Genomic DNA, 15,351 nt, shown 5'->3' on the forward strand with positions numbered 1-15,351 from the left:
GTATTTAGGTCATTACAACTACAGACACTGGAAGATAATCATGATGTTTTCTACATCTCACATTACCAATGGCTTTAAAGTGTTTCTAATCTAAAGGATGCTGAGTTAGGAGATAAAATATTAGAATGATTACAATAGAATTGACAATTCTTATTATTCACCAGAAGCTGATAGCCCTGATATTCCTACAATCCGGAGCCAGGAAGTTCTTTATAGCAATCTAATATTGATTCTCAGAGTCTTGTTTGGAGACAAAAGAAAAGCACAAGAACACACAAAGAACTTGCTGCAAGTACTTTATTTAGATACAAAGGAGGAAGAAACTCAAGGGCACAGCACAGGACAAATAGTATTCTTCAGGCTCCCAACTCATAATGCAAACCGATCCTTCTTGTTCTTAGTGATCATCGGCGGCAGCAGAGTCGGTAGATGATGTTACGGTACCTGCAGTACCCAATGTGGCTTTCTCTAGAACCACAGCCGCCTCTCCTGCAATAGCAGGTCACACGTGACCTCACATCTGGGGACACAGAGATCACAGGAAGCACTCAGTGTCTGAGTCAGTAGGGTGGGAGAGATCCTGGGCAAGATGTGTTCTGGGTGAAGTGGGTCCCCCATATTCATCATTACTGACAGCAATCTGAGCAATCACAATCAATATGAACAAATATACATGGTGAAGACTGGACCTGCACAAAACTGAAGACCTATACCAATTTGACTTAATTTTGTTTGTTTTCACTTTTATGCTCCTACCATCACACATTTTTTGTGTATCCTGCCATAACATAAATATTTAAACATATACCTCAAGATACCAAATTATAAGAGACATAATAAAGTATCTTACCTATGATGAAGTCTAGCCATTTGGATCTAGAAAAACACCTAGTTACAAACTCTTTATATATTAAACTCAGTAGTAGACACAAACATATATTGGAACAAAAATCATTGCAGAAAGAAATTATTTATTTGGCTCCTGCTGTTGAATGAGAAAAATAAAGAAGTAATCAATTTTCCTGGGTGATCTGATTTCAGAGTTTATTCCCATCCCTTCTCTCTACTCCATACCTCTAACATGTCGACGTCTCTCACCTGCATATTGAAGAGCAGTGCGCTCATCCCCTCCAAAGGATATGGACATATCCTGGTCATCCTCTCCCAGAAGCTCCTGGTCTAGAAGCTCCTCAGCACTTCCTTCAAAAGGTTCTGCCCAGGTCTCAAAGGCCAGCAGAAGAAGGGCAACAAGAAGAGTGAGTGTCCTCATGGCCATGGGTTTTCTAGAGATTGAAAAAAAATAGTATTCAAGTGCATGGGGTGTGTGAAGAGAAGGGTCCATATGGGCCCTGCAGTTGAACAGGGTCTGCATGGTTCAGAAGAGGGAGCTGTCCTTAAGATCCTCTTGAAACTCTAGTACACACAGCTTCCGTCATAAAATGCCTCCACCTGTGTGTTTGGTGACTACCTTTGGTTTAATAAGTTAGGATGAAATGACTCTGCTACCATTTCCTGCTGTTTCTTGCATTTTGTACTTAGCACTTGAATGACCATTTACTTTTTAATGTTAAAAAAAGAAGAAAAGAAGCAGCAGTCTCATTCTTTAAGCTCAGGTACACAATTCCTCTAAATCTCTGAAGATGGATTCTGACACCTTCTGAAGTTGTGGACTCTGGGTTCAATCCTGAATCCTGATGATGTTTGTTAGTCAAGGCTTCTTAGCATTGAATCTCTTATAGTACATGGGAAGACCACATAGATCTAAACAGTTTGGGTATCATCTGTCATAGCATATGTGATGATCACATAGATCTAGTCAGTTGGGATTCAATCTGTGAAAGCACATGTGAGAACCACGTAGATCTAATGAAATTATGGCAGAAATGAAATCTGGGAGTCTAGGATTGGTCCAGGAAGGAAAAGTGTTTATTCTTTCCACTTCTATGAGTGGAAATTAAGACTGTCAGTATTAAAGCACACAAACCACTGATTTGATGCACAATTGGATCTTTATCTCAAATAAAATGAACTAGAGTCCTGAACATAACACTTGAAAGCATAAATCTACTGGAAGAAACTTAGAGCTGGACCTTGGCAGTGATTACTTGTATGATACCAAATGTGCTAGGAATAAAGCAATGTGTGCAAGCATGATTGTACTGGGCTGTACAGCATCTATATAAGAGAAGAAATAAGCACAGGAGTGGAATGGCCAACTAGAACATGGTGGGAAAGGGTGGCAAAGCAGACACCTGAGAGGAAACTATTATCCACATGGAGGTTATGACTGCAACTCAGAAGTCAAGAACAAGTCAATCAATAAAAGGTATGTGCACCAAAGAGATATTTCTTAAAAAAGAAAGACATTTTTCAGATTTATTATTCTCCATACCTGAATGACAAGGAAGACATCTGTGTTTTGAAATAAGATTTGAAACTCCCCTGACCCTGTAAATACTATCATTAGAAGCCACCAGAGGCCCATACAGTAGAGCCCTAGAAGTGTGTCTGCATATGTGGGTGCCCCAGAGCAACCTTTCTTTAGGGAGTCAGTTGCAGATGGCTTCCAATTACATACCAATATTAGAAAATTCACAGACTTTCATTACTTACAGATCCTTGGGTTGTGCAGAGAGAAGATCAGGAGAGACAGGACTCCTCTGTCCAGATCTTGGGATGCAACAGCAGCTGTGCCCTCACAGAAAGGACTTGCCCTATTTAATGGTCACTTGTGATGTCCTAATAATTTTGTGGTTAATTTCTGTTGGGTATTTCCAACACCTGTGGTGCAAGGACAGTTAGGCAATTTGGAAAAGCTGGGGCAAGGCAGGGCTTCCAAGAAGGAGCCCTTATCTATCTTATCCAGGACTAGACAACACTTGTTTGTCCATCGCTGCTTACACAGTGGATCCTGGACGCCATAGGCCTGTGGCTGAGGCTTAATCACTAATGTCAGTAAGTATAAAAGAGCACAAAGGAAACGTGTGACTCACAAATCATGCTTTATACTTGGTGACAGTGACTAGAATAAATATGCAATGAATGTGTAGAGAAGGATTTGAAAGCTAGTTCTCAGTGAGCCTCCTCAGGACCTAGGTTACAAGCATTAGAGCGAGGTAAAGCACTCAGTGGAGTAGGGATGCTGCACTAACATGAGATTGTACATTAGTTCTGATGTGTGGCTGTACACTTTCTGATGGTGTCTCCTGTGTGATTGATATGCATACTTCGTGACATTCTCTGGAGGTACTTGGTACAGCCATTTTTGGCCACTGGTTGAGGATAACAGTTACCTATAACAACATGGCCAAAACACACTTGTGAGTGTTGCTTGAGACATAATGTCTTCTGGATTTCCCACAGGCTGGACAGATAGCAGAGAAAGTGGCATTAGATGGGCTTGGAAAGTGATGTTTTTAGAGGCATTATACCTCAAGCAATACAGGCCATCCATAAGGGCTGTGCTAGACTCAGTATGACCTTGATAGAGCTGCACCAGCCTTCCACCACACAGCTCCTAGGAGGGCAAACAGTGCTTTATGATGCCCTGAAATTGTGTGACATGTGCATCCAAATGAAGGCTTCTCCAGGTCCTCTTGAGCATATATTTAGTAATTTCCTGACCAGTAACAAAATCTCACACATATCACCATGGTGTAGTTTTGTTTCCAAGACTTGAAATATTCATATTTTCTTCTTAGTGGATGATGTTATGGTCTGAATGCTTACCTCTTACTGAAATTAATTTGTGGAAACATTTCTCCTAAAGATTATGAAATTTATGTGTGGGGTCTTCTCTCAGAAGATTGGGTCAACAGGGAAGAACCCACACTGATGGTGTAGGTCTTTTATAAAAGAGGCTGAGGGAACTGACTTGTCCCTTTTTCTAAGTGGGGTCATTGTTTTAAAGTATCTTTATCAACCAGGAAATGGGCTATCACCACAGAATAAATCTTTTGACACTTTTCATCTTAGACTCATAGGTTCTATAACTGCAGGAAATTGGTGCCATCTGCTATGTATAATACAGTTATCAATGACCTGATACATGGTGTTGTGTTATATCAGTCAAGAGGGACTCAGGAACGTGTTCACACTAGAACCCATGAGTTATACTTTGAGGAACTCCTAGTCTTGCAGAGGAGACCACAGGAGAAGAACTGAGGCCTCTCATAGTGATAGACCAGAAATACTTATAGCCAGCGCTCTCATGAAATAATCTTTGGTTTATAATATTTACAAGTATTATCATTAAAACCCACTCAGGTTCATTCAGTGACAACTGTCTGATGATTCCCCTCTCCTGAGGCAGGATGGATAGTTGTAGGCTGCACATCTTGTCTCAGACCACAGTTCTGCTGAGTGTTCTTTTGTCACCAGCATCACTTACTTGTTAGACTGGAGAGTTCTTCTGAAGTAAACTCTCAAAATCTTAGAGAACCACTCTTCCTTCTACATATGGAGTTAGACTGGATGCTAACTGGATTTTCTTTCCTGTCAGGTTCCATGGCTATTTTAGCCCAAATAAACACAAGGACCCTGTATTAATTATGAAACTGTTGGCCGAATGCTAGGGATTCTTATTGGCTAGCTCTGTCTTAATTACTAACCAATTTCTATCAATCTTTGTATTGCCTCGAGGCTGTAGCTTACCTGATAATGCCCTCACATGCTGTTACTCCTTTGGCAGCATGGTGACTCTGTCATGGGCTAAATCTGCCTACCTTTCCCAGAATTCTCCTGGTCTCACCTATCATCTTGCCTCATTGGCTAAAAAGTGTTTATTCATCAACCAGTAAAGAAACATATATACTGAAGTACATGCCCCATCAGTGGACCAATGTACAAATGGTAAATTTTAGTTAGAATATTTGTGTGTGTTGTATGGAATCCATTTCTTACTGTAATGGTTTCTTAATCAGCAGTAGGAGAGCAGAGAACATGCATGTCCATAGGAAGAGAACCTGTGACTTGGATAGATTATTCTATACATCAACTTTTGTTTTGTGAATGTATTTATGAAATGGGACTTCATCTTTTTACTTCATTTCTCAAGAATAACATATAACACATAATAAATATGTGGCATAAACTCCAGAACTCTTTGTTATGCTTCAATGAACAAATCTTTGTTCCCTTTTCATCTAAATTTCTACAATGGGAATGCAGGATTAGTGTGTGACCCAATGTGGTCCAGGCTCTGTCATTGGGGAGAGATTTATTAGGTAGTGTGTGGCCTTGGTGATTGCTAGAATATGAGGGAATCTAGGAAGAGTTTGTATTTTTTTAACTAGGAATTAAAGATACTAAGTTTCCATAGATCTGTCCATTATTCACTCTGCCACCATATCAGAGCCATCAGACAAAGGAAAAGGAATAAAGGCCAGGAGAACACTTTTATTCCTTGAAGCAATCAGTTTGTCTTGTCAGGATTCCTCTTTGTAGTTCTCCAGAATTTGAGTGGAAATGGTGCTTCAGCCTTGAATCCAAGACTCCAGTTAGTATACATGGGAAACATGATCAATCCGACTGCAGCCCTCTGATCTTTCTTTATATTTTGTATCTGCACCCTGGGATCATCCTTAAAATAGTATTGGAGCTAGTATTTTGGAAGTAAAACCTAAATTATTCGTTGGTTTACAAAAGTGTCCTTGGAGGTTCTGATACTTGATATTCAGAGTCTTGATCCAGCTTATATCGAATTCTGAAAGAATGCAAACACATAGGGAGCTTATCTCATGGTATGTCTCTGCCTCCATAGAGACAATTACCAATATTAGAAAAAGTTAGTACAGGACAGAATGTGTAGGAAGAAAAGCAAGGCATTCCACTTTATGATGTGCACATTATCTGTAGCACCTATGCGTGCTTAGGAAAAGATGTATTCTCTACACAGAAAACTTGTTCACATACAAAGTGTACAATATTCACTCAAGTGAGTTGCCTTATACTTTTGCTGGGCTAATGCATCCTGGAATTGATTCCAGGGAAAATAAAGACATCAGCAGACAGGTCTCTCTCCAGCCTGGAGGCTCCAGTGTTTCTACATGGTGCTAAGACTCAGACTCCAGAACATTGCATATATTACAAAGGAGTTTATGTGTGATATCTGATGGAAAGGCAGCAGTGGTGACCTCTTAGATTGCAGAATTCAGTAGCACTGATAATGTAGGTTCATAGCAGAGTCTTTTTCTTCTTTTCTTTTTTAAAATTTAAATTAGAAACCATCTTATTTTATGTATCAATCCCAGTTACCTCTAACCCCCATTATACCATGCCCCCCACCAACTCCCATCCCATCCCTCTTCTTCTCCATAGAAAGGGTGAGGCCTTCTATGGGGGATCATCAAAGTCTGTCACACCATTTGGCGCAGGGCCTAGGCCCTCCCGAGTGTGTCTTGGACACAGCAGACATTATTGTGGGCATTCAATGAGGAAGGAGGCAGGCTGGGAGAATAGAGTACCACATCACTATTTGAGGATGAAAGGATTCTAGAAGCATCTCATATGGTAGTTGTTATAACAATAGTGTTGGGCAGTGGCAGATTTCAACTGTACCAACTGAACTAGTAGAGGAAGTGTAACTCTGGCCAGTACAACTCTTGTAGCCTCAAATATCACAGAATACTTATAAATGCATTGCAAACATAACATACAGTTACCAAAGTCCCACAAGACATTTCATCTTAAATAATAAACTAGTGTCCTGAGCAAAAAGAAATTTAATGGTTTAATCAAATGTGGGATCATCTATTTAAATGTACTTGTCTAAGAATGTAGGTCCTCTGTTTTCAGGTAGAGTTAGCATAACTGCAGTAACAGTCAATCAGCAAACACATGACACAATCACATTGACCAACCTTCCCACTCACTAATGTTCTCAAGGGCTTCTGCACTAGTCACAGAGCTGAAAGCCTCTCTTGCCTCTGTCTCCAGAAGTTCCTTCCAAACCCTCTCCCTATTGCAAGTTCTTGACGCAGGATGAAATAGTGTTATGAATTCTTCCTTCCCACTTTTGAAGTTTGAGGTTAAATTTTCTTGTAAAATACAAGAGTTCGTTGTTTTTAAACTGGCCTATTGTAGGTGCACAATGGTAAGGCATGACAAATGTATATACACACTGTGAAATGATTAAATGGGGAATTGGCATGTATGTCAGCTCAGAGATTTACAATTTCTTTACGGTAAAATACTAAAATTCAACTGTCCTAAGTATTTCAAAATACATTATCCATTATTGATTAAGGTCATGTTATTGTGTAATAGTGTAACAGAACTCATGGCTCCTACCTAAATATAATTCCATATACACTGCCAAACATCTTTCCAGTATCCTCTGACCTTTGCAATCTCCAATAGCAAGTATTCTATTGTCACTTTCCATTATCTTGATTTTTGTCTTGTATATGTGAGAACATGTTGTCCTTCCCTTTGTGCCTCTGGAATTTTACAGTAAGTGTCCTCCAGGATCATCTGGGTTTGAAAATTCCATGTTTTTATGTTTGAAGAGTGTTCTGTGTGTACATATGTAAATACACACACCTGTGTACCACATACTCTTTATCAGTTCATCCACTGTGGAACGTGGAAGTCAGTGTCATCTCTTGGCAATAATATACAGTAATGTACACAATATAGAGCTTTAATACACAAAGATATGTCCCCAATTTATGTTTGTTTCCATTTATAAGTTTGATTCCCACAATTTGTCCTACAACCAGAAACAGAATGTAAGGCATTGAGAAAATATATTTTCTGTGCTTCAGGAATTTTCTTTAGCCACACACAGATCCACAGATCATTTCAGAAATTTACAGGTTAGAGGAAAAGGTTCCCCAGATATCACCTTCACAAACTCTTAGTACTTTGACAAACCTAGGTGACAATGAACCTCTCATTCTCTTCCAACATCTAGCCAATGACCACATGCTCACACGCTTGAAACTGCTAGGTTCGCCCTCTTTGGCTGCCACCTAAAACTCCAGATTCATAATCTATCCCACTGTCTTCAGGTCTTCTGATCTGGGATGCTCTGGTTCTTTCATAATTAGACTCAGAAAAGTAGTGCCTTTGAATCAGCTGAGAACTCTGATGCCCAGACTCTACTCAGAACAACTATAACCAGCTCTTTCATGGAAAATCTCTACAGTAGGAATGATGGTGTTTGCCATGTGTACTAACTGGAGTCTTGGATTCTAGGTTCAGAAACCACCTCAGGCTGAAGCAGCATTTCCACTCAAATTCTGGAGAACTATAAGGAGGAATCCTGACAAGACAAACTGGATGCTTCAAGGAATAAAGGTGTTGTCCTGGCCTTTCTTTCTTTTTCTCTATTTTGAATGGCTCTGCTATGATGGTAGTGGGAATGATGTGCAAGATCTATGGAAATTTAGGAGATTAACTTCCTAGTTACAAACAAACAAACAAAGATACAACCACTTTCTGGTTTCCCTCATGTTGTAGCAATCACCAAGGCCACAAACCTCCCACTCTATCCCTCCCCAAGGACAGAGCCTGGACCACACTTGGATGAAACACTAATCCTGCAATCCCATTGCAGAAATTTAGATGAAAAATGAATAAAATTTGTTCATCGAAGCATGACAAAGCGATCTGGACTTCATGCCACATATTTATTATGTGTTATGGGTGATTCTTAAGAAATGATGTGAAAAGATGAAGTCCCACTTCATAAAGCATAGACAAAGCAAAAGTCTATGGATAGAATAATCTATCCAAGGCACAGGTTCCCTTCCTATGGACATGCTCTGCTCTGCTCTGCTACTGCTGATTAAGAAACCATTACAGTAAGAAATGGATTCCATACAACAAATACAAGTGTTCTAACACGAATTTACCATTTGTACATTGGTCCAAGGCCATGGGCAGAAAAGGAGTGATTCGCTCACATTTGGAGAGTTTAGTGCAGTAGAACTCTCGAGCAGAGTAAGTAAGTGATGCTGATGACAAAAGAACACTCAGCAGAACTGTGGTCTGAGACAAGATGTGCAGCCTACAACTATCCATCCTGCCTCAGGAGAGGGGAATCATCAGACAGTTGTCACTGAATGAACCTGAGTGGGTTTTAATGATAATACTTGTAAATATTATAAACCAAAGATTATTTCATGAGAGCGCTGGCTATAAGTATTTCTGGTCTATCACTATGAGAGGCCTCAGTTCTTCTCCTGTGGTCTCCTCTGCAAGACTAGGAGTTCCTCAAAGTATAACTCATGGGTTCTAGTGTGAACACGTTCCTGAGTCCCTCTTGACTGATATAACACAACACCATGTATCAGGTCATTGATAACTGTATTATACATAGCAGATGGCACCAATTTCCTGCAGTTATAGAACCTATGAGTCTAAGATGAAAAGTGTCAAAAGATTTATTCTGTGGTGATAGCCCATTTCCTGGTTGATAAAGATACTTTAAAACAATGACCCCACTTAGAAAAAGGGACAAGTCAGTTCCCTCAGCCTCTTTTATAAAAGACCTACACCATCAGTGTGGGTTCTTCCCTGTTGACCCAATCTTCTGAGAGAAGACCCCACACATAAATTTCATAATCTTTAGGAGAAATGTTTCCACAAATTAATTCCAGTAAGAGGTAAGCATTCAGACCATAACATCATCCACTAAGAAGAAAATATGAATATTTCAAGTCTTGGAAACAAAACTACACCATGGTGATATGTGTGAGATTTTGTTACTGGTCAGGAAATTACTAAATATATGCTCAAGAGGACCTGGAGAAGCCTTCATTTGTATGCACATGTCACACGATTTCAGGGCATCTTAAAGCACTGTTTTCCCTCCTAGGAGCTGTGTGGTGGAAGGCTGGTGTAGCTCCATCAAGGTCAGAATGAGTCTAACAGACCCTTTATGGGTGACCAGCATTGCTTTAGGTATAATGCCTCTGAAAACATCACTTACCAAGACCATCTAATGCCTCTCTCTCTCTCTCTCTCTCTCTCTCTCTCTCTCTCTCTCTCTGCTATCTGTCCATCTGTCCAGCCTGTGGGAAATCCAGAAGACATTATGTCTCAAGCAACACTCACAAGAGTGTTTTGGCCATGTTGTTATAGGTACCTGTTTATCCTCAACTGGTGGCAAAAAATAGCTGCACCAAGTACCTCCAGAGAATGTCATGAAGTATACATATCAATCACACAGGAGACACCATCAGAAAGTGTACAGCCACACATCAGAACTAATGTACAATCTCATGTTAGTGCAGCATCCCTACTCCACTGAGTGCTTTACCTCGCTCTAATGCTTGTAACCTAGGTCCTGAGGAGGCTCACTGAGAACTAGCTTTCAAATCCTTCTCTACACATTCATTGCATATTTATTCTAGTCACTGTCACCAAGTATAAAGCATGATTTGTGAGTCACACGTTTCCTTTGTGCTCTTTTATACTTACTGACATTAGTGATTAAGCCTCAGCCACAGGCCTATGGCGTCCAGGATCCACTGTGTAAGCAGCGATGGACAAACAAGTGTTGCTAGTCCTGGACAAGATAGATTAGGGGTCCCTCTTGGAAGCCCTGCTTGCCCCAGCTTTTCCAAATTGCCTAACTGTCCTTGCACCACAGGTGTTGGAAATACCCAACAGAAATTAACCACAAAATTATTAGGACATCACAAGTGACCATTTAATAGGGCAAGTCCTTTCTGTGAGGGCACAGCTGCTGTTGCATCCCAAGATCTGGACAGAGGAGTCCTGTCTCTCCTGATCTTCTCTCTGCACAACCCAAGGATTTGTAAGTAATGAAAGTCTGTGAATTTTCTAATATCGGTATGTAATTGGAAGCCATCTGCAACTGACTCCCTAAAGAAAGGTTGCTCTGGGGCACCCACATATACAGACACACTTCTAGGGCTCTACTGTATGGGCCTCTGGTGGCTTCTAATGATAGTATTTACAGGGTCAGGAGAGTTTCAAACCTTATTTCAAAACACAGATGTCTTCCTTGTCATTCAAGTATGGAGAATAATATAATCTGAAAAATGTCTTTCTCTTTTAAGAAACATGTCTTTGGTTCACTTTCTTTTTATTGTTTGCCTTGGTCTTGGCTTCTGAGTTGCAATTGTTGCCTATATATGGATAATGGTTTCTTCTCAGGTGTTTGCTTTGCCAACCTTTCCCACCATATTCTAGTCAGCCATTCCACTCCTTTTAGTATGTAGAATCTGTACAACCCAGATCAATCACTTTTGCCCACTTTGCTTTACTCCTAGGACATTTGGTATCATGCAAGAAATCACAGCAAATGCCCAGCTCTGAATTTTCTTTCAGTAATTTTATGCTTTCAAGTGTTATATACAGGTCTTTAATTCATTTTATTTGAGATAAAGATCCAATTGTGCATCAAATGATTGGGTTGTGTGCTTTAATACTGACAGTTTTAATTGCCACTCATACCAGCATAGAAGTGGAAAGAATGAACATTTCTTCCTCCTGGACCAATACTTTACCTAGAATACCAGGATTACATTTCATCCACACAGTTTGATTAGAACAATGTGGTCATCATATGTGCTATAACAGATTGAACTCTAGCAAACCTTGACTAACAAACATCATCAAGATCCAGATCTGACCCCAAAGTCGATAACTTCAGAAGGCATCAGAATCCATCTTCGGAGACTTAGAGGCGTTGTATACTTGAGCTTAAAGCATGAGACTGATGCTTCTTTTCTTCTGTTTTAACAATAAAAAGCAAACACTCATTCAAATGGAAAGTACAAAAGTCAAGTGGCAACAGGAAACAATCCTAACTAGCTTAAACCAAAATATTCATCAAACACACAGATGGAGGTATTTTGTGATGGATGCTGTTAGTACTAGAGTTTCAAGAGGACTCCAAGAACAGTTCCCTCTTCTGATCAATGCAGGCCCTGTTCAACTGCAGGGCCTATATTGGACCCTTCTGTTCACATAACCTGCCCCCCCATACACACACAGTTGGTTTGTAATTTTTTTTAATCCTCTAGGAAGCCTGTGGCCATGAGAACACTTGCTCTACTCATTGCTCTTCTCCTCCTGGCCTTCGAGACCCAGGCAGAGACTTTCCAAGGAACTGATGAGGGGGTTCTAGACCAGGAGCAGCTAGGAGCAGACAACCAGGATATGTCCATATCCTTTGGAGGGGATGAGAGCACTGCTCTTCAATATGCAGGTGAGAGACGTCGACATGTTAGAGGTATGGAGTGGAGAGAAGGGATGGGGATAGACTCTGAAATCAGGTCACCCAGGAAAATTTATTACTTCTCTATTTTTCTCTTTCAACAGCATTTCTTTCTGCAAAGATTTTTATTCCAAAGTACATTTGTGATTATCACTGGGTTAATTCATAAAGAGAATTGTAACTAAGTATTTATCTAGATCAAGATGGCCTTACTTGGTCATAGGAATGATATTTTATTTTGTCTATTATATTTTAGTATCTGGAGGTATATGTTTAGATATTTATGTAATGGCAGGATGCATGAATATGTGCAATGGTAGGACACAAGAGTGAAAACAAACAAAATTAAGTCAAATTGGTACTGGTTTTAGTTTTGTGCAGGTCCAGTATTCACCATGTACATTTATTCATATTGATTGTGATTGCTCAGGCTGCTGTCAGTAATGATGAATGTGGGGGACCCACTTCACCCAGAACACATCTTGCCCAGGATACCTTCCACCTTACTGACTCAGACACTGAGTGCTTCCTGTGATCTCTATGTCCGCAGATGTGAGGTCACGTGTGACCTGCTATTGCAGGAGAGGCGGCTGTGGTTCTAGAGAAAGCCACATTGGGTACTGCAGGTACCGTAACACCATCTACCGACTCTGCTGCCGCCGATGATCACTAAGAACAAGAAGGATCGGTTTGCAATATGAGTTGAGAGTCTGAAGAATACTATTTGTCCTGCACTGTGTCCTTCAGTATCTTCCTCTTTTGTCTCTAAATAAAGTACTTGCAGCAAGTTCTCTGTGTGTGCTGTGCTTCTCTACTGTCTCCAAACAAGAATCAATAACAGATTGCTATAAATAAATTCCTGGCTCCAGTTTGTAGGAATAGTGGCCAGGTAGTCTGAACTGGCCATTTCCTGTAATCAGATTGATGACTATCCTAATTGTCATCAGAGAGCCTTTGTCCAATAACTGATGGAAGCAGATGCTGAGATTCACAGACAAGCTCTTGGCCAAGCTGCAGAAATCATGTTGAAGAGACAGAGGTAGGATTGAATAAGTCTGGAGGGTCAAAGTTATCACAAGGAACACACAGAGACAACTAACCTGGCCTCACAGGAGCACACAGATATTGGGCTGACAGTTAAGAAACCCAGATGGGAATGATCTAGGGCTTTGACATGCATAGAGCTGAAGTATAGCTTGATCTATTTGTAGGACTCCTAGCTATGGGAGCAGGTCCTGTCCCTGATGCTTTGACAGGATTTGGGGAACATAGTCCTCCTACTGGGTTGCCTTACCAAGGCATAATAAGAGGGATGGCGCTTAGTCCTACCTCAACTTGATATGCCATGCTTAGTGGACACCCATGGGAGTCCTGCCCTCTATGAACAGAAACAGAGAGTGGATTGGGGAGGGGCAGTGGGGAAGTAAAAAGGGAATGGGAGGAGAGGAGGGAAGGGAAACTGCAGACAGGATGTAAATAAATGGTTACACTTAATTAATAAAGTTTTTAAAAGAATGGTTAGAAGGCAGAGTATAATATAGGAAGCAAAGCAGGAAATCCCACCCAGATGTGCTCATCTCCACAACTATGTGCCCACATCTGGTGAAGCTGCATTAGATATACATAGGCCATGCTTTTAAAAACACAAAATCTATGTCTTTATCAACACCTTAAGAAGTATAGGTGTAGGGTTTTAAGAACCCTTTATATATACCTCTCAATTTGTGCTAAGCTGTTGGAAATTGTGACTGGTATCACTTACATAACAACATATGCCAGGAGACAAGAGGTACAGAAGAGGGATAAGGTGTCCCAGAACAGTTTCCTCAGTAGCCACATCAGCTCATGCCTCCTGTACAGGTGCCTAGATCTCTGAACTGAGCATGGTGGACTGCCAGGGACCTAGAGGCCTCAAACCTCCAATCTTAACAGCCATCTGACAAATTTGTCAGACATATTTAAGCATAGATTTGTGAGAATGCTCCAAACTTCTTCTTTTCCACCTGCATAAAAAGAGATTCCCAAGCCTTCCAAACTCTGAAGTGAAAACAAGAGGTCATGGTAGCTTCTCTGAACTCACACCCTCAGTGATGTTTAAAGGATCTCTTAGTTTGTAGACATCAGCCTCTCTTGTGGAGTCTCTTTGCTCTTCTTGGAATGTTTGCTTGGAAGTAATGTGGTAACGTTAAGTGTTCAGCAGGTTGGGGTGCAATGCCTACTGCTCTGAGAAGCCTCTGAGGACTCTCTGGGAAATAAAGACCTTTAGGACAGCTGTGCCACCTGCTGGCCACTACCATGTCATCTGTCCACTTCTCTATGACATAGTGTGGATTCTTGGTCTACCACTGTACATCGGGAATCAGAGAGCCATAAATTGATGGTTAACCCTACTCTGACAGAGTCCTTCCTGTTTGCAGTCTCTGTGGGAAGCTGCCCTGGGCTGTTTGCACAGCAGTGCCATCATGTGGACATGAAGTGCCATTGCAGTGTGGAAACTAGGTCAGTGCTTTAAGCTTCTGAGGAGAAGGGTAGTGCAGGAGCTTGGTCTCAACACAGCCTTCAACTGTGGCTGGAATTCTTGTGGTTGTTGATCATTCTTCTCTGTGGAGTTAAATATATGGCAAGTGGAGAAGACAAAAATAGGATCCTAGTTGTTGGAACACAGTCCAGGAATGGAGTTGTGTCAGCAGAACTCTGAGTGCCTGTGTGAAAAGTCCAAGAAAGCAAGACAAGAGTCTGTGACCTCAGTTTATTCAAAACATGGAATTGTCTTTGGAATGTGTTTTGCTACCCCTTCCAGGTGTACTGGGTCAGGATGAGTTTACTTTAGATTAGTCCTTAATTGCTTTCTGCTGTTATTGAATTAAATGTAAACTTTCCTTGGCTGTGTGGAAAAACATATTTTGACACCTGTGGTTGTCCTTTGATTATGAACAGCTTGAAATCATTCGAACGTTATTCATGTGGCCTTTCTTAACCAACAGAGTATAAATTGTCTGGGGTGCTGAATAAAGTTGGCTATGGCATGAGACTTGAATCTGCCTTTTTTATTGGTTCTGTTCTCCCAGGTTCAGTGATGCTTAGGATGGATGCCCCCATTGCCTAAATCCCATCCCAGCCTTGACCGTCATCCTAGCCTTCTTTGCCCCTGATGA

The 15,351-nt window shown here is 40.8% G+C and overlaps 2 protein-coding genes across 2 annotated transcripts; one reads left to right on the plus strand and one right to left on the minus strand.

Annotated features, from left to right (window-relative positions):
• Nucleotides 1–404: 404 nt before the first annotated feature.
• LOC100757016 (neutrophil antibiotic peptide NP-1) lies at nt 405–1,270 on the minus strand. The gene is made up of 2 exons (XM_035453010.1): nt 1,099–1,270; nt 405–520 (listed from the first exon to the last, which is right to left on the minus strand). The coding sequence occupies exons 1-2, from the start codon at nt 1,268–1,270 to the stop codon at nt 405–407; spliced, it is 288 nt and encodes a 95-aa protein (XP_035308901.1).
• A 10,745-nt stretch (nt 1,271–12,015) lies between these two features.
• Nucleotides 12,016–12,862, plus strand: LOC100757305 (neutrophil antibiotic peptide NP-1). The gene is made up of 2 exons (XM_035453011.1): nt 12,016–12,187; nt 12,747–12,862. The coding sequence occupies exons 1-2, from the start codon at nt 12,016–12,018 to the stop codon at nt 12,860–12,862; spliced, it is 288 nt and encodes a 95-aa protein (XP_035308902.1).
• The last annotated feature ends 2,489 nt before the right edge of the window (nt 12,863–15,351 follow it).

This window comes from Cricetulus griseus, assembly GCF_003668045.3.
Source record: "Cricetulus griseus strain 17A/GY chromosome 1 unlocalized genomic scaffold, alternate assembly CriGri-PICRH-1.0 chr1_1, whole genome shotgun sequence".
NCBI lineage: Eukaryota > Metazoa > Chordata > Mammalia > Rodentia > Cricetidae > Cricetulus > Cricetulus griseus.